Source organism: Carettochelys insculpta, chromosome 23 (assembly GCF_033958435.1).
Source record: "Carettochelys insculpta isolate YL-2023 chromosome 23, ASM3395843v1, whole genome shotgun sequence".
In the NCBI taxonomy this organism is placed as follows: domain Eukaryota; kingdom Metazoa; phylum Chordata; order Testudines; family Carettochelyidae; genus Carettochelys; species Carettochelys insculpta.
The window spans coordinates 21,845,928-21,866,154 of NC_134159.1; the positions used below are offsets into that span (position 1 = coordinate 21,845,928).

Sequence of the window (20,227 nt, forward strand, 5' to 3'; positions counted from 1 at the left end):
TATTTTATGTAAATAGCTCTCAGGACTTGCTGCCTCAATTCTGCCATTGGCTCATGATTAAGTATTGCTGGCAAATATACGCTAGCAAGTCACAACATAGCAGATACACAGTAAGGCATTCTGCACATTAACGCGTGCAAACGAAGATTATCAATGCTCCTCCTAAAATCTGGAGTCAAAAATGTTTTGTGTTATCTGAAATAAAAGCTTTAACAGTTGAAGTGGTTTTAAAATCCCAGCCAAGTGCAGAAGGATGCATTCCATTCACATACTCACTAGTACACTTTCACAGTTAATTGCTATTGCCTACCTATTTACAGGGGAATGGACAATTCTAAAGCAGCTACCAATAAAAAGCAGCAGCAGCATCAACTCTGGACTTCCTTATCATTCACTGTCACATGTGTGTGTCTGATGCCCATCCAGAATGTGACTCAATAACATGAAGTCAATGGTAGTCCTTCCATCAGTTTTACAGGGCTTTCAATCAAGCCTTAGGACAGCCAGAGTCAAATTGAACTAATACGGTCAACACAAGGAGCTAATCAAATCTGAATGCAACAGACATTCATCAGACTTCCTCTTCTCTTCCTTTTTCGCCCCAGGTAGTCAATCAGATAATATACATGCAACACTGTGAGGTGCCTCCTCTAAAGTGTCTCAGGCGGGACGCTATTAAAATAAAATAGTTTAGGAGAAAATGTTGTAGATGATTTTTTGCAAAGACACTACATTAGAAAGGTCTCTGCTCTGCTTAAGAGGGAAAAGACCTTGCAGGCTGATGACTTAAGCTGAACTTTATGTTGTGTCTATGAAAAGGAAAGAAAGAGCACTATTATGACCACAAAAATATGTCTTTGCTGGACTGTGATTTCTACCCAAAGCCAGCTGGATAATAAAAGGCAGGACTGGATCCATGTTCTATAAATAAACAGACTATTAGGCTCCACTCACTTGCAAAAGTATTTTAATGTGCTACCTAGTCTAGACAATCGCCTCTGGTAGTGCGGGCTGGGTGACTGGAAGTGAGCAGACTCGTTTACACTAAGTCTGGCAATGAACAGGCTGGGAAATTAGTCACTATACTGAGCTTGCCTACTGGATGCAGGCCGGCCTTCCTTCACAAGAGGGGACTGACATCCAGCTGCACACATTTCACTAGTTTAATCTCCATTCGCTTCCAGGAACTCACCTGCATTTCAGATCCGCCGAACATTAGACAACAAGAAACACCCTGTAAAGACAACACGTCCCCATGACAAATCTGCATTCTAATGGGCCTGTTAGAAAATCCCAAGTTGGTTGAGATCCCTGGTCATCCCTGCCCTCTGCCTCCTGAATGGAGCACTCGGATAACACAATTTCTAGTAAAATTAACTCAACATGGAGCTTTTCAACTCAGATCTGAATCTTGGTTCAAATACAACTCAGGTCAGGAACCATCTAAAATCTCTTCTGTGACAAACGTAACCTCTGGATAACGAGTGTGGAAGTCAACGTCATCTGTAGTTGGTCAGGAAACACATCCTGAGAAATGTGACCGCAATTAGTGTGAATTCACACACGCGCACGCGCACGCGCACACACACCGCCAAGCTCAGCAGAAAGGCCAGTCTCAGACGAGGTCATGACTTGCCTGGAGGTGGTCACTCCATGCCACAGCTAAGCCACACTGCTGCAGCAAGAGCCTCCTCCCTGCTGGCTAAGCATTTCCGAGTTGGACACAGCCCAGCCCCTCTCGCACTGTGAAAACTGTGGGCGTGAGATGAACAAGGAAGGCGTTTCCCTAAGCAAATGTCAGATGCCGGAAAACTTGCTCACCTCAACCCAGTCCTGCCGTCAGAGCCGCACAAGCAGACATCCCTCCCCGCCCCCCCAGCAGAGTCCAAATAAAACCAGCGGAGTTCAGCATGAGCAAGGGGCTCTACCTGTCCGACCCCGAGTGCAGGCTGGCGCCTCACAATGGCTGCAGTTCAAACCCTAGGGGCCACAAGCATTCCTGACACTGCATAATGGATCTCTTCGTACATTACTGCAGCTGGAGCCTCTAAAATCTGCACTTCCCCAGTCCAGCAACACCTGGGGTGTTCCAGGGCAGGAGCACTCATGGGCACAGGTGTTGGAACTGGGGAGGGGGCCGCAGCACCTCCTGGCTTGAAGCGGTTCCCATTACAGACAGGGCTTACAGTTTTGGTTCAAGGGCTCTGAGCAGCCCCACTCTAAGAATGATTCCAGCCCCCTGCTCATGAGGATAAACTAGCAAGCTGCGACCAGAGTGTTGACCAAGCATGGAGCCCCGGGGGCCAGAGCAGGGGAACCTGGCAGGTCTGGGGGCCAGGAGTCAGACTGACCATGGGGAGCAGAGGGGATGGCATTGCCAACCCAGGGGGATAAATTCCTGGGGCTGGGACCAGTCATGTCCTGCGGGTGCAGGACTAGAGAAGTTAGGCCTGCAGCAGCCCTCTTCTAAGCAGCTGGAATACACTAATGCAACAGCTTCTAATCTGTTGTTCGCAGATTCCAGCATGCTTTATCAAACGGGAGCGCGCTAACGGGCGTAGACACAAGGGGATGAATAAGAACATAAGAACGGCCATACTCGGTCAGACCAAAGGTCCATCGAGCCCAGCATCCCATCTGCCGACGGTGGCCAATGCCAGGTGCCCCAGAGAAGGAGAACAGAAGACAATGATCAAGTGATTTATCTCCTGCCATCCATCTCCTGCCCTTGTACTGAAGGCTAGGGCACCATACTTTATCCCTGGCTAATAGCCATTTATGGACCTAACCTGCAAAAATTTATCAAGCTCTTTTTTAAACCCTAATAGAGTCCTGGCCTTCACAGCCTCCTCGGGCAAGGAGTTCCACAGGTTGACTGTGCGCTGTGTGAAGAAAAATTTCCTTTTATTAGTTTTGAACCTACTACCCATCAATTTCATTTGGTGTCCCCTAGTTCTTGTATTATGGGAAAAAGTAAATAATTTTTCTATATTCACTTTCTCCACACCATTCATGATTTTATATACCTCTATCATATCGCCCCTCAATCGCCTCTTTTTCAGACTGAAAAGTCCCAGTCTCTCTAGCCTCTCCCCATATGGGACCCTTTCCAAGCCCCTAATCATCTTAGTCGCCCTTTTCTGAACCTTTTCTAATGCCAATATATCTTTTTTGAGGTGAGGAGACCACATCTGCACGCAGTACTCTAGATGTGGGCGTACCATAGTTTTATATAGGGGAAGTATGATATCTTTTGTCTTATTATCGATCCCTTTTTTAATAATTCCTAACATCCTATTTGCCTTACTAACTGCCGCTGCACACTGCGTGGATGTCTTCAGAGAACTATCCACTATAACTCCAAGATCCCTTTCCTGATCTGTCGTAGCTAAATTTGACCCCATCATGTAGTACGTGTAATTTGGGTTATTTTTTCCAACATGCATTACCTTACACTTATCCACATTAAATTTCATGTGCCATTTTGATGCCCAATCACTCAGTTTGCTGAGATCTTTTTGTAGTTCTTCACAATCCCTTTTGCTTTTGACTGTCCTGAACAACTTGGTGTCATCTGCAAACTTTGCCACCTCACTGCTTACCTCATTTTCTAGATCATTGATGAACAAGTTGAACAGGATCGGTCCCAGGACTGACCCCTGGGGAACACCACTAGTTACCCTCCTCCATTGTGAAAATTTACCATTTATTCCCACCCTTTGTTTTCTGTCTTTTAACCAATTCCCGATCCATGAAAGGACCTTTCCTCCTATCCCATGACCACCTAATTTACATAAAAGCCTTTGGTGTGGGACCGTGTCAAAGGCTTTCTGGAAATCTAGGTATATTATGTCCACTGGGTGCCCCTTGTCCGCATGTTTATTAACCCCTTCAAAGAATTCTAATAGATTAGTTAGACACGACTTCCCTCTGCAGAAACCATGCTGACTTTTGCCCAACAATTCGTGCTCTTCTATGTGCCTTGCAATTTTACTCTTTACTAGTGTTTCTACTAATTTGCCTGGTACTGATGTTAAACTTATCGGTCTATAATTGCCAGGATCTCCTCTAGAGCCTTTTTTAAATATTGGTGTTATATTGGCCGTCTTCCAGTCATTTGGTACCAAAGTGGATTTAAAGGATAGGTTACAAACCACTGTTAATAACTCCGCAATTTCACATTTGAGTTCTTTCAGAACCCTTGGGTGAATGCCGTCTGGTCCTGGAGACTTGTTACTATTCAGCTTATCAATTAATTCCAAAACCTCCTCTAATGTCACTTCAATCTGAGTGAGTTCCTCAGATTTGTCACCTAAAAAGGCTGGCTCAGATTTAGGAACCTCTGTAACATCCTCAGCCGTGAAGACTGAAGCAAAGAAATCATTTAATCGCTCCGCAATGGCACTGTCTTCCTTGATCGCTCCTTTTATATCTTTATCATCCAAGGGCCCCACTGCTTTTTTAGCGGGCTTCCTGTTTCTAATGTATTTAAAAAACATTTTACTATCGTTTTTTGAATTTTTGGCTAGCTGTTCCTCAAAATCTTTTTTGGCTTTTCTTACTACATTATGACACTTAATTTGGGAGTGTTTATGTTCCTTTCTATTTTCCTCACTAGGATTTGACTTCCACTTTTTAAAAGCTGCCCTTTTCTTTCTCACTGCCTTTTTAACATGGCTGTTTAGCCATGGTGGTTCTTTGTTAGGTCTCTTACTGTGTTTTTTTATTTGGGGTATACATTTAAGTTGGGCCTCTAGTATGGTGTCTTTAAACAGTTTCCATGCAGCTTCCAGGGATTTTAGTTTAATTACTCTACCTTTTAGTTTCTGTTTAACTAGCTGCCTCATTTTAGTGTAATTCCCCTTTTTGAAATTAAATGCCGGGGTGTTTGACCGCTGCGGTGTTCTTCCCAACACAGGAATATTAAAAGTTATTATATTGTGGTCACTATTTCCAAGCGGTCCAGTAACAGTTACCTCTTGGACCAGATCCTGCGTTCCAGTCAAGACTAGATCGAGAATCGACTCTCCCCTTGTGGGTTCCTGTACTAGCTGCTCCAAGAAGCAGTCATTTAAGGCATCAAGAAATTTAATCTCTGAATCCCGTCCTGAGGTGACATGCACCCAATCAATACGGGGATAATTGAAATCTCCTATTATTACTGTGTTTTTTATTTTGATAGCCTCTCTAATCTCCCATATCATTTCAGCATCACTATCACTGTCCTGGTTAGGTGGTCGGTAATATATTCCTAATGCCATATTCATATTAGAGGAATGAATTGTTATCCATAATGATTCTATGGAACATTTTGATTCCTTTATGATTTTTACTTCATTTGATTCTATATTATCCTTCACATATAGTACCACTCCGCCACCCGCACGACCTGTTCTGTCTTTCCGATATAATTTATATCCCGGTATGATAGTGTCCCACTGATTGTCCTCATTCCACCATGTTTCTGAGATGCCTATTATGTCAACTTCCTCTTTTGATATGAGGTACTCCAGTTCACCCATCTTATTAGACAGACTCCTAGCATTAGTGTAAAAGCATGTTAGAAAACTACCACTATTTATATGTCCGCCTTTCACAGACGCGTTGGATTTTTTTATATGCGATTGTTTCACATCTGATCTTGCCCATATATTATTTCCCACGTTCCCTATCTGACTAACTTCTAGGGAATCCCTATCTATGGAGCCTCGTGTAAGAGAAGTCTCCGTCCGATCCAGGTGCTCCCCCGCACCAATCGGCTTTCCCCCACCTCTTAGTTTAAAAACTGCTCTACGACCTTTTTAATGTTTAATGCCAGCAGTCTGGATCCACCTTGATTTAGGTGGAGCCCATCATTCCTGTATAGGCTCCCCCTACCCCAAAAGTGTCCCCAGTTCCTAATAAATCTAAACCCCTCTTCCCTACACCATCGTCTCATCCACGCATTGAGACTCTGAAGTTCTGCCTGTCTATCTGGCCCTGCGCGTGGAACTGGAAGCATTTCAGAGAATGCCACCAAAGATGTTCTGGATTTCAGTCCCTTTCCTAGTAACCTAAATTTGGCCTCCAGAACATCTCTTCTACCCTTCCCTATGTCATTGGTACCAACATGTACCACGACGACCGGCTCCTCCCCAGCACTGCCCATAAGTCTGTCTAGATGCCTCGAGAGATCCGCAACCTTCGCACCAGGCAGGCAAGTCACCATACGGTTCTCCCGGTCATCACAAACCCAACTATCTATATTTCTAATGATCGAATCCCCCACTACTAAAACCTGCTTCTTCCTAACAGCTGGCGCTCCCTCCCCCGGAGAAGTATCCTCGGCACGAGAGGATACATCATCACCCTCTGGAAGGAGGGTCCCAACTATGGGATGGTTTCCCTCTGCTCCCATTGACTGCTCTCCTTCCCTGAGCCTTTCATCCTCCGTAACAGCATCAGGACTGTCAGATTGGAGGTGGGACAGCCCTACTATGTCCCGGAAAGTCTCATCAACAAACACCTCTGCCTTCCTTAGCTCCTCCAGTTCAGCCACCCTGGCCTCCAAAGCACGCACTCGGTCTCTGAGGGCCAGGAGCTCCTTGCATCGAGCGCACACATATGCCACCCGCCCACAGGGTAGGTAGTCATACATACTGCACTCGACACAATAAACAGGATAGCCCCCATTCTGCTGCTGGGCTTCTGCCTCCATTTCCTACTCTAATTATATATGAGGGTTAATTAAATGTTTCAGATAGAGGTTGTTATAAAGGATTTAGTTTAAGGGCAATAGAAGTCGCTGGCTCCCTCTAAACTCCCCTCTCAAAACTCCCTCCTGTTAGCACGCACCCTGTTCGCGAGCACCCGGTCGCAAAGCTCCCTGGTCGCTTACTAGCAGGGTTTAAGTGCTCGGCCTCCCTGATAGCTCCTCCCTCTGCCTACAGCTCAGCCAATCAGCACACGGTGTTTCAATTCAAACCTAATCAAACAAACACTCAGATCAGCTCAGAATGAATATGAGAAGTACAGAACAAATAACCTGCAAAAGGTGAGGAGTCGGAAGACATGGTCCAAGCATGTGGGCAGTGCAGCTCAGCGTCCCTCAGTCCATCAGCTGCACAGCCCATGGCTCACCACCCAAACTAAAGTCCCTGCGTTTGAGAGGCAACAGCTCCCTCTGAGACCTTCCAGAATGGAGGCCCCATCTCCACTCAGACACCAGTGGGCCTTGGCACAAAGCCGGGCTCCAACATGCCTTATTGTCACTAATGAACAAGGAACTGAGAGCCGCACGAGGCTGTGCGTGATCTTCCAGGACACTACTGACCTTGCAGGGTTATCCTGAGTGTGTCAGGAGACCGCCACCAGCCAGCCTGGGCTGGAGATGAAGAACAACAGTCACACTGCAGGGGCAAGCAGTAAATGGGAAACGGCTGCACCTGGGCACAGGGGAGTGGAGACGTACCCATGCCAGAGGGGTGGCTCGTACTTGGCACGCCGGCAGCCGGCACTGTGAACATCAACAGCTGGCTCTGTGGTTATCTGCATCTCTGAGGGACGGAGAACAGCCACTCTGGTGCTTTTGTAGTAAACAGTGACGCAGCCAGGACAGAGAGCACTACTCAGAGCTGGGTCTGCCCATCCTCCTCTCCCTCAGTGATCTCCTTCCCGCCCAGCTGTCAGCAGAGGCACAGCTCGACACCATCATCCCATCCTCACCCCCTGCCGAGGCTGCAACACCCTGGGGCACAATGGAGTCCAGAGCCCATCTCCCTGGAGAGGAAAGTGCCATAATCAGGCACTCGGTGTAGCAATCCAGAGCCCCTCCTAGGATCCTGATCGCCAGCCCGGCCAGCTCAAAGGCAGGAGCCGTTCAGTCTGCACTAAAGGGGGAGCAGGGCCAGGTCAAGTTCACTGCATTCTGCACACCAGGAGCCAGTCCCTCACCCTGTGCGACACGCTCCCTGCGTGCCATGTGCCAGCCACGTGCCCTGCATGTCAGCCCCTCACCCTGCGCACCCTCCGTGTGCCATGTGCCAGCCACGCTCCCTGCGTGCCAGCGCCTCACCCTGTGCACCCTATGCACCCTGCTCGCCATGTGCCCTGCATGTCAGCCCCTCACCCTGCGCACTCTGCACACCCTGTGTGCCACGCTCCCTGCGTACCCTCTGTGTGCCATGTGCCAGCCACGCTCCCTGCGTGCCAGCACCTCACCCTGTGCACCCTACGCACCATGTGCCAGCCATGTGCCCTGCATGTCAGCCCCTCACCCTGCGCACCCTGCACACCCTGTGTGCCACGCTCCCTGCGTACCCTCTGTGTGCCATGTGCCAGCCACGCTCCCTGCGTGCCAGCGCCTCACCCTGTGCACCCTATGCACCCTGCTCGCCATGTGCCCTGCATGTCAGCCCCTCACCCTGCGCACTCTGCACACCCTGTGTGCCACGCTCCCTGCGTACCCTCTGTGTGCCATGTGCCAGCCACGCTCCCTGCGTGCCAGCGCCTCACCCTGTGCACCCTACGCACCATGTGCCAGCCATGTGCCCTGCATGTCAGCCCCTCACCCTGCGCACCCTGCACACCCTGTGTGCCACGCTCCCTGCGTACCCTCTGTGTGCCATGTGCCAGCCACGCTCCCTGCGTGCCAGCGCCTCACCCTGTGCACCCTACGCACCATGTGCCAGCCATGTGCCCTGCATGTCAGCCCCTCACCCTGCGCACCCTGTGTGCCACGCTCCCTGCGTACCCTCTGTGTGCCATGTGCCAGCCACGCTCCCTGCGTGCCAGCGCCTCACCCTGTGCACCCTACGCACCCTGCTCCCTGCGTGCCATGTGCCAGCCATGTGCCCTGCATGTCAGCCCCTCACCCTGTGCACCCTGCACACCGTGTGCCACGCTCCCTGCGTGCCAGCCCCTCACCCTGCGCACCCTCCGTGTGCCATGTGCCAGCCATGCTCCCTGCGTGCCAGCCCCTCACCCTGTGCACCCTCCGTGTGCCATGTGCCAGCCATGCTCCGAGTGCCAGCGCCGCACCCTACGCACCCTGCTCCCTGCGTGCCATGTGCTAGCCACACACCCTCCATGCCAGCCCCTCACCCTGCGCACCCTGCACACCCTGTGTGCCACGCTCCCTGCGTGCCAGCCCCTCACCCTGCGCACCCTCCGTGTGCCATGTGCCAGCCATGCTCCCTGCGTGCCAGCCCCTCACCCTGTGCACCCTCCATGTGCCATGTGCCAGCCATGCTCCCTGAGTGCCAGCGCCGCACCCTACGCACCCTGCTCCCTGTGTGCCATGTGCCAGCCACGCACCCTGCATGCCAGCCAAAGCGTTCACCATCTGCCTTCCCCTCCTGCTGTCCGCTCATGTTCCCTGCTTGCCCTAATCACTCTCCATGTGTCACACTGGACACTAGGACACCCACTGACCCAGGCTGCTTGGGTCCATCTTACAATATAGCTGGGACGAACCAAAGCAACACTCCAACAGGAAGGTTGATCAGAGATACGCAACTCTTCCCTTGCTGGCCTGCCACTGCACCCACATGCTGCCAGCACTCACCGATACCTGCAGCAGGTTAAAAGGAGAGTGGGGTATTTGACAGCTCAGTGGTTGTGTTCAGAAAACACGACCTGGCACAGGTAAACACCAGGGCACGCCACCCCATCAGCCATGCCACAGCATGGTGAGAGCCCAGCTCCCATCCAGGTCTGGACTTTCATCTGCAAGGTCTGAGCAGCAGCACACCCAGCTGAGCCAGGAGAGATGCAGCAGGGCAGGGCCCTAGGAGAAGCAGGGGCAGGGAACAATAATTCACAGAGAATCTGGCTTCGTAAGAAAACAAATCCTTCCAAACGTCAAGTCCCAAGAAACCTGCACCTCCCACCCCGCCTGTGAGAGAGCAGCCTGACATTCGACAGCTGGTCTCCGCAGAAACCTCACACCCAGGCTCTCTTCACTAGATGACAGCACAGGTAGGTCACATTCCCAACCTGCCGCTTTGCATTTCAGCCCTGAGGGACACAGTCCCTATACAATGTTATTGGTACTGAATGTGCCAGGCAGATTTACTGTCTGCCACCAGGGACAAACTGTAAATAAGGTGCTGCATTGCGGTGTGTGCGGCCCTGGCAGGAGGGATGTAATAACCAGATAAGGAGATTATCATAATACATATATTAGATGATTATCCATAGCAGTACACTGTACTGCGGCACGCAATCTGATGGGGCCTCTGATAATCCCCAGGTGTAACTATTGTCTAATGTGTGTTTAGCTGGGCTACTAGAAATCCCAAACTCATGAATGCAAAAGCCTGTTTGGCAAAAGCTCCATTTCCTATTGGTTCTGCTGTCTTTAACCGCCTCTGAGTGAGCTGCCTGGAGACACTCCACACACACAATTCACTGCATTTAAAAGGCCTAATTGCCAGCTTGGTATCTGATATGTAACGTGTGGGATACAGGAGTCAGACTGTGAAGAGAGAGATTATTCACTGCCTATCACACACAACCCCAAGATTAAGACCTAGCAATAACTTCTATCACACATATTTCCAGCATTAAAAAGAACATATTAAAATAATCAGATTTTCAAAACACTGGGGACTAGAAATAGGCAAGTTTTAGAGCAGTGATTTAATGCCCTGTCTTTCATTGTCTCACAATCACGTAACAAAATGTCGTATCTGATGCCAGAATTTGCAGTCATGGCACAACACCAAGGGGTAGGAATGCAGTAGGTAAGCGTTAAAACATAACCATCCTGCCAGGGGTCAGCTGGGAAGGGAAATCTCACCCCTTCCTCTGTGCGCAGCCTCAGTAACTAGCAGTGGCTTGTCCTGTTCTTGCTCTTTGCCATCCTCCCTCCAAAGGAAAACCTTCAGGATGCAAGGAAACCTTAACAACCGGAGGAACTAGATTAGCGAAGCCCCACATCAGCACCCATCTCCAGCAGTGCCTCCTTCTGCAGCAGGATTTACCTTCCCAACCAGACTTTAACTAACCACACCAGGGGGAGCTAATTAAAAGCCAACTAATTTGCTGCTCCTTGAATTCCAAACACAGGGCTGGGGATTGAGAACAGCAACGACATAAGCTATGATCCCTGCGACCTGGCAGGGAAGAGGGAGCTTCCGAAAGCCCTTACAAGAAAGCATGTGGAGGGACAAGCAGCAAGCAGGAGGCTGGAAGGTGACCCCTCAGATCCGCTCACAGGGCTTTGAGGCCAGCGCATTGTGAATGCTCAGCACTGCTCCGGCAACACCAAGTAGCCAGAACGCAGTGGAACTGGCCCGTCCACCCAGGTTCACAAGCTGTTGTGGATCTCCAGCGCGGGAGAGGGCCGGTGTGCACTGGGGAATCTCGCCCTCCCAGCGACAGGAGCACAACATGCAGCCAAGGAGGAGGTTCTAAATCAACAGCCTCTGACACAATCTCTGCACACCGTGCGATTGCAACCTTGGCTCCTGCCCTCAGCCCCCACCCTGCCTCCAGAGCACTCGGCACAACCCTCGACAAGCCGTGCCGCTCCCTCCGCCCAACCCCTCGCAGCTCTGCCAAGGCCACATCAGGGCCTGGCTCAGCCAGGCAGCCACATGAGGAGATACAGGTCCAGCATTGCAAAAAACAACTCCCACCTTCCCCCCGCTGCTGAATGACGCCGTTACTACCGCAGCACCAAGCAATCGCCCTCCCCGCAGCTCTGCCCCCGGAATCACTCCAGGCGACCACATCTGGGCACTGCAATGGGACCGGGCTAGTACCATGCCAAAGCCAACCCCTTGGCCAGCGACTGATCTTGCAAAGGAGGGGTCCATCCGAAAGAGCCTGGTCAGATTTAACCCTTCGTATGGCTGTTTTCAGAACAGTCTCCCAGCTGTCCCCATGCTGACCCTTTCCTCCCCAGTAACCCCTATTGTGCTGTTTATCCCGTTGGTCAACGGGCTGGACGGATACATCACCCCATCCACTTAGACAGACTAAACCCATGCAGAGCTTGGGAATACAGGCCACAGACTGAACCCAGAATCTTCATTGCAGAAGCTAGTGAGCAAAGGAGGGGTTGCACAGCCAGCCTCTGTGCATCTCCAAAGCTCAGCCCCATGGCAGCGAGCAAGGAGCATTCAGGGTAACTCTGTGAGGAGGAGCCCTTCCCCACACGGAGCCATGCCGCACTAGGGGAGCCCCAGTGGAGGATGACACCCCTGTGATCTCAGTTGTCAGCCTTGGGCATGTAAGTCCAAGTGTTTAATCCACTCAAGGAGACTCAAGCAGCCTTATAATCACAGAGTGCCAGCCTCACGCACGTCTCCGAGCATCACCCGCCAACAAACCCTCAGCCCTCTACATTCCCACGCCCACTCCAGACACTGCCTCATTCACCAGCACAGACGACTGGAAGGGGGCAAGGCCCATTCTCATGTCAACAGGGGAGCCACAGGGGAAGAAGTGAAAGCCAGAGTGAGTCGCAACTGGAGCCGGGATCTGGATTCCTTGCTCACAGCCCCGGGTTCACTCCATCACTCAGCCTCTCCCAGCACCCAGGGGAGTGACCCCCAATCTGCAGTCTCAAATACGGCCTCACCCCAGTCTGAGAAACAGGCCCCAATGTCACACATCAAACTACGAGAAGTTCTGTGGCATCTTATAGACTAACAGATATTTTGGAGCATAAGCTTTTGTCGAAGGGGGTCTTTGCCCACGAAAGCTTATGCTCCAAAATATCTGTTAAGTCAATAAGGTGCCACAGGACTTCATGTTGTTTTTAAAGATACAAACTAACGTGGCTACTCGTCCGACACAACAAACTGGCTTCCCTCAATACTCAGCTCTGATCTATCCTGTTTCCATCCCTGACCTCCCACGGATCCCCAAGGGAGGGCAGCAGCATTACGTCAAGCCCAAAACCTCGTATGCAGAGCCCAGCAGCTGCCTGGCCGCCTCACTCGAGAAAGGGAGACCCTACCTCTTTCTTCCTTCTCTTGACTTTCAAAGTCTTGTTTTCTTTCAGCTTTTTGGATTTCTTTTTCTTCTGGGCAGTCATCGGCTCCTCCGGATAAAATTCCTCCAGCCCTTCCAGCATTCCATCCTCGTCTTCTGGAGACGACACAAAGGGAGGGTTAAAGATGCACAAAGTAAGGGAGATGTTTTGAGTCCCCCAGGAGAGCATTGCCCAGGCAGCTGCATCAGAAATACCTGGACATGTGGCTTCACTCAAGGTTCTGCATATTGTCTCACTTCCATCCAGCTGCTAACATGGCCCTCCCACCTTATACTAGCATTAATGGCCTATCATACCAGCACTAAACGAGCTGCTCATGTTTCAAGAAGATCCTTGAAAGACAAGCCTCAGTCAGTCCAAGTGTCACCCTTGTGTCCAGCTGGGACCAGTTGTGTCCATCTCCTGCCCCAACTGGCTGGCTGTGCTCACAGAACTGGTGTGCAAACTCAGGAGGAAGGCACTGCAGGCACCAAACTGGAGGACAGGGTAAAAACACTAATCCCCAGGCTGTTTCCCCAGCGTCTCTCTTCTCAGTTCTTAGTCCCTAGCCCAATAATCCTTCGTATCATGCATCCAATCTGTATGAAAGCAGCCACTTCACTTCTGCTGACCTACCTCCCCCACCCTTGCTGCACACTCCTCCCACCAGACATCAGTTCGTGAAACTTGGTGCCACAGAGCCTCGTAATGGGCCATAAGGAGCAACCACTCAGACGAAGGCAAAAAGCTACTCAATGGGCTCTGCAAATGGCTGGTGTCTTTAAATGCTGGAGATGCAAAGCTGCCAAGTGTCCGGTTGGGAAATAGGTAACAGCACGGTGTCAGTGCAGGTAGCAGGCCAGCAGAACCAGCAGCACCACCAGAGGCTGATATTTAAATCGGGATTAAGTAACTGGACATACATACATATAAACTGCAATGTATCTTGACTTTAGCAAAGCTTTTGATCCAGTGTCCCACAACATTCTTGCCTGTAAGTTAAGGAAGTAAGGACTGGACATAGGGACTGTAAGATGGATAGAAAACTGGCTAGATGGATGGGCCCATGAGTGGTCAACGGCTTGATGTCTGGTTGGCGGTTGGTTTCAAGTGGAGTGCCCCAAGGATCAGTTCTAGGGCCAGTACTATTCAACATCTTTATTAATGACCTGGATGAGGGGATGGATTGCACCCTCTGCAAATTTGCAGATGACACTAAGCTAGTGGGACAAGTAGATATTTCAGAGGGTGGGGATAGGGTCCAGAGCAGCCTATACAAGTTGGAGGACTGGGCCAAAAGAAATCTGACGCAGTTCAACAAGGAGAAGTGCAGAGTCCTGCACTTGGGACAGAAGAATCCCAAGCACTGTTACAGGCTGGGGACTGACTGGCTAAGCAGCAACAAAATGATTAAGGGGCTGGAACACAAGACCTATGAGGTCAGGATGAGGGATTTGGTCTTATTTATTTTGCAGAAGAGAAGACCGAGGGGTGATTTGATAACAGTCTTCAACTTCCTGAAGGGGAGCTCGAAAGAGGAGGGTGAGAAACTGTTCTCAGTGGTGTCAGATGGCAGAACAAGGAGTAATGGTCTGAAGTTGAAGAGGGAGAGGAGTAGGTTGGATATTAAGAAAAACTACTTCCCCAGGCGGGTGGTGAAGCATTGGAGTGCGTTGCCTAGAGAGGTGGGGGAATCTCCATCCCCAGAGGGTTTTAAGTCCCTGATTGACAAGATCCTGGCTGGGACCACCCAGAGCTGGGGTTGATCCTGCGTTGGGCATTGGGCTGGACTCCATGACCGAGGTCATACAAAGGGCCCGATCCTGCAAGACGTATTGCGAGGCACAAGCCGCCCGGACCCGGACCCGGCCCGCGGGTGCCCGTGGCCCGGCTTTCAGCGGCGAGCTGGCGGGCGGCGGCGTTGTGGCTCCGGCCCTGGAAGGAGCCTGCAGGGCGCACAGCGGGGCCGGGCTCGCGGACGCCACGTTGGGCAGCTCCGGCGCAGAGCTGGAGCGCGCTCGATGGCCCGTCCCCGCGGTGCAGCGGCGCTGCTCCCGCACCAGCCCCGCCCGGCGCCTGCTCAGCGACCCCGGCGGGCACCGCGCCGCACCGCCGCGCCAGGCCAGGCCAGCAGCCGCTCGGCTCGGGGGTTCCCGCGGGGCGCCAGGCGGGGGCGCTGCCGGCCGGGAGAGCGGGGCCGAGGCGCCCCGCAGCAGCCGTAAGGGCGCGTCGCCCGGCCGGGCTGGGAGCCAGGGGGCCGCGCTGCAGCGCACCGGGCGGGGCGGGCGGGAGGAAGCCGCGAGCCTCCTGAACGGCGGAGTCAGGAACCGAGAGGGGAGCGGCCGCCCGAGCAGACGCGAAGCTGCCCGGCTGCAGCTCATCGCCGCCGGCCCGGCCCGGCCCCGCCCCTTCCCCAGACGGGCCCCTCCCCCGGGAGCCGCCGCGCTGCCTGCACGCGCCGCAGCAGCCCCCGCCCTCGGCCGCCCCCACGGAGCACAGCGCGCAGCACCGCCCGGCCCGGCCCCCCTCCAGCAAGCGAACCGACGGCCAAGCCCCGGCAGCTGCCACCCAGCACTGACCAGAGCCAGCCGTGCCCCGCTCGCCGCGCCAGAGGGGCGCCCCCAGGCCGCGGTGGCCGAACGAGCCCCTGGGCAAGGCCACCAGGCGGAAGGGAAGCCGGGAGCCGCGGAGCGCAGCGCGTGGGCCTCTGCCCGCCGGCTGGTAGCTGAGGCTGGAGACATTATTCTCTGCAAGTCATCTCCGGGCCGGCCCGCAGCCCACGTGAGGGTTACTCTAGCCAGCGCCTGACAAAGCCAGCCAGGTGGGATGGCTTCGGAAGACAAAGCGAGGCCTTGTCTGGCACACGTACAACCTGGACTGGCCCTGGGGTGGAACCAGGGGCTGCCTCTGAAACCAGAGGGGAGTAACCCCACCCTCAAGACCTGCCCTGACAGAACCTCTTCCTGGGGCTTCTGCCAGCTGCCCCTCCCTCTGCAAGAAAATGGTGACTGGACCCACCAGCCACTGCAGAAGGCATTGGCCATAACACAAGGGGGGTAGCAATGCACTGAGGAGATGTGAGAGCTACTGGGGGGGCACAGGAGCAGAGCTAAAGGTGGTCACTCACTTTCATTAAATCCAGCCAGGAGACTGAGTCCAGTGCACACCAAGTTTGCGTGTAAGCCAGCCCTTCCACGCCCCACTCCTGTTGAGGCACACAGCAGCCATGGCTCAGAGAGATGAAAGCACTGACCCCAAGGTACTGCTCAACAAAAAGGCAGATCACCCAGTAACTGCTGAGCACACGGAGGAATCGCAAGTCAGATTCCACTGCATGTGATGAAAAGCATTTGGTTCTTAAGCTTAAACCCAGACTTATGAGCAAAGGCCTGTCCACCGTGAACCAGAGCACAGAAGCTGAGAGCTGCTGTGGCAGTTGAAAGGAAAACGCCTTCCGTGCCCTGTCTCCCTGCTCTTCAGTGGCTCTAAACTCTCTCTAGTAATAAGCCCAGAATTCATGCGTTTCAACATTCGAGCATCTCTCACACACACAGTCTCCCTAAGACTTTACCCCGGCAATCTCTGGTTTGCGTGCATTTCCCCTCCTGTGCTGATGTCCCTCTGAGCTCTGCCTCCCACACAGCTTGGCCATGCTTTTGCTAGGATATTTTAACTGAAAAGAATGGGAAGAGACAACATGGACCGGGGGACTCTCACTAGTCCAAGAGATGCAGAGGCGTCTACTACAACCGCAGTCACTTGTTGGCAGCTGCAGCATTGGAGCCAAACTGGCCCAGCTCAGCCTCTCTCTCAAAGTGGCAGCCCCAGCCAGAGGCCTGGGCAGAACATCAGCCAGCCAGCTGCAGATGCAGGCATGGAAAGGTGTCTGTATGGAGAACAAATCTTTGACAATGGGCTCTTCAGACAAGCAGGGAGAAGCACTCCATGATCCAACGGTTGACACTGAAGTGAGACAAATTCGGCCTGGAAATAGGCTGCACATTTTAAACAGTGCGGGCAATGAAGCCCTGGAAGAAGTGCCCTAAGGTGGAGGGGAGGGGGTTTCCATTACATGCCATTTTTACACCAGGGTAGGAGGTTTGTCTGACAGCTCTGCTCTAGGGATTACTGCGGCAAGTTCTCTGGCCTGTGCTGCAGATGGTCAGACTAACTAGGTGATCACAATAGTCCCTTCCTGCCTTGGAATTTACAGGTGTCTCAGAGGGTAGCCAGGAATCTCCACAAGTTAGAAATGCAGCTCTTTTAACTGAACGGAGAGAAACATTAAACTGCTCTGATGCTTTGTGAGAGCCCCAGGTGCAGTGTGACTCCTGGACCCACAGGCACTTTGAGCTTTTCCCTATGCCAAAGCTTCCCTAAAAGTGACAACCCTCACTCCTCCCCCAGCTCCTACACACACACCGGAGCTGAGAGTCAGCCACTCAGTGCTGGGTTTTCATTCCAACAACCCTACAGCAGCTGCATAAATGGGTTCCATTTTTATTAATGAAGAGGAACATCATCGAGCCCATGACTGACAGAGAAAAGAGGATTCAATTTTCTTTGCAGGGGCCAACCAAACTCTTTCCATTTAATGGTTTTCAGTAAAATTCATGCTCATGACCATTGCTGCGTCAGCAGCCCTAGACACTGAAATCCTTCCCTCATCCAGCCCCTAGGAACTAGAAAGAAACTCCCCAACACCTGTGTGGAAGGGACAAGAGCCCACACGTCCAACTGAGCAATCCAGCATTGCTGAGAAACAGGCCAGAGAAAGGCTGCTGACTTCCTTGGACCTGCTGCTGCTTTGAAAGAACCCAAGGGCAAGCCTTGGGAAGAATGGCCCAAGGTGCCAGGCCCAGCTGTGTGGGTGTGTGCTGTGTTATGAAGTGGCGATGATTACTCTCCTATAACCAGTATCACAGAGGTAGCCGTATCAGTCTGTATCTTTGAGAACAACAGGAAGTCCTGGGGCACCTTGCAGACTAACAGATATGTTGGAGCATAAGCTGTCGTGGGCAAAGATGCATCTGCTGAAGCGGGTCTCTGCCCACAAAAGCTTATGCTCCAAAATCTCTGTTAGTCTGTAAGGTGCCACAGGACTTCTTCTTGTTCTCCTATAAGAAGGCTCATTTCCATCCCCCTTGTGATAACATCTTCATGCTTTCTAATACCTGGGTACACGTCTCACTGAGACCAAAACAACATCCGCAGCATTTTGCTCAAACTGCCATTAAAAGGCACTGCAGAAAAGATAACAAGGAAGAATATTTGTCAGTGACCTCTCAGCTAAACCTGCCCATGACCCCAACTGATCTCTCACCTCACAGCCCACTTCTCCCAGTGAACAAAACTACACCTCTTCCTTCCCCTTTCCAAACACCTCCTTGCAGGAACCAGGTGGTTCGAGCACTGAGGTCAAGTCAATATTAACTCAAATGGCACTAACCTAGATGTGATGCCTAGTGTATTTCAAGATGGAGAATCTCAGAGAACAAGAAGCAACTTGGCATTCTCTCCCCTAGAAGCTTTGTATTCATTCTCCCTTCCTGTTTTCCATGACTTAAAAGCAGAGTTAATTGCCACAAAAAGGGTGCGTTTTGTAATGTGTCCAGAAAACAGACATTTGCAAAATTTTAATCACCCATACCAAAAACAACCAGCAAACATAATTCTGCCTGATGAGATTATTGGTAACTGAAGTGAAAAATTACGATGATAGAGGCGGCAAAGGTGATAGATTCTGCAGGTGAATCTGAAATGCACTAACATTGTTAAGAGGCAACAGCGGGACACGAGTCATTTTATGTAGTTCATGTTAATCTACCACACTCCCTTCTACCTCCAGCACATGCAAAATCACCCTCCCTCATTTCCATGGTGCTACTGTGGGCTCTGATCAGCTCTCTGATTGCACTTCAGTCAGGTGCATTAGGAGTAAAAACCAGGCAGCTTTTAATAATCTCTTCCAGAGCCATTTCTGGGAAGGAAGAAGAATGGAACCATTCTTGACCCTGACGGGGAGGCATCCATCTGCCAGACATTACGGATTCTTCCTGCTTTGGAAGATTACAGGCAGAGTGAAGATGAATGGCTGCACAGCTTGTAAAGAGGAGTGTTGCACTCCTGCTTGTATGCTTAAAATTAAACATGTTTGATGGAGCTGTGGAGACTCACTCCCACATGGATAACAGTCCCCAAAGTTTTAGCACCAGGTACTTTTCTTACTGCCTGTTTGTTGGGGTTGCTGGATTTTCAGGCTTGTCAGAGTTAGCATGATCAGCCCTTATTTTTCAGGCAAGCTGACTCGCTCCTTTACCATTGCTTTCTGCTAAATGGGAGCATTCAGAGTTTTAGCTCAGGCGTCCATTTATTTTAGCAATGTAAGAAAATGAGAGGCATTGTTTGGACCAAATTCAAATGAGAGGTAAGTGGCCCTGGTGATGTTTCCTGCAGAATGGTAAATTTGGACCTGTTGGCATAAGCAAGTGCAACTCCATTGGCTTATTTGGATTTTTAGCCATTTGTGCTAGCATAAATGTGACTAAGGTAGCTGCTCTAGCAAATGTAATGGGAGTTTTTCATTTGTGGGTGTTGCTTTGGTTTGTCATACATAACCCACTATGTACAGAGTCCTGTGCGGATACAAAATTTGTAGCCGCATCTGTATCCACAAAAATGAGCTGCAGCTATCCACATCCACATCTGCATCTGCATCTGCATATATAAAGCAGACAGCTGTGCATTTGCTGGACTCTAAGTTCATGAAGAAACTATTTCCTTAAAAACAAACAAACAAACCAAAACAAAACAAAGCGCAAAATCAGGAGTTGCTGCTGGCAACCCTCACAAAGAGTTAGCACAATGCAGTTCTGCAGCAGTGTGTTGTGTATTAGGAATTCCCAATGAAGACCATACGCAGCTTTCTAGCCACATGAGTGCATGTTAATACTGAGTTAAATGGAGCATGAGGACATGAACACCAGATGGGGACGGGGGGGGGGGGGTTGTGCAGAAATAAATATTTGGCCACTGTCAAAGGGGCCCTGTGAGTGCCCCATGGCCAGAGGAACTGCCCCTCCCCACCACAGCCCCATCAGCAGAACTGGCTCTCCCTCCCTCCCCAGCCTCAGGGCCAGTAGAGCTGGTTCCCCATCTGCAGTCCCAAGACCAGAGAAGCTCCCATCTCCTGCCCTGGCCCAGGCCCACAGGCGTTTTGTGCCCCTCTGACTGAGGAGGGCCTGGGCCACTGCTTGCCCCTAC

General features: G+C 51.4%; 1 protein-coding gene across 1 annotated transcript in view; it reads right to left on the reverse strand.

The window, feature by feature from the left end:
* CHD5 (chromodomain helicase DNA binding protein 5) overlaps positions 1-13,071 on the reverse strand; it is a 77,069-nt gene extending 63,998 nt beyond the window's left edge. Inside the window, exon 1 of the mRNA XM_075018200.1 lies at positions 12,950-13,071. Within this exon, the coding sequence (XP_074874301.1) occupies positions 12,950-13,066 (117 nt within the window). The 5' untranslated portion in view covers positions 13,067-13,071. The remainder of the gene's footprint in view (positions 1-12,949) is intronic.
* Positions 13,072-20,227: the final 7,156 nt, after the last annotated feature.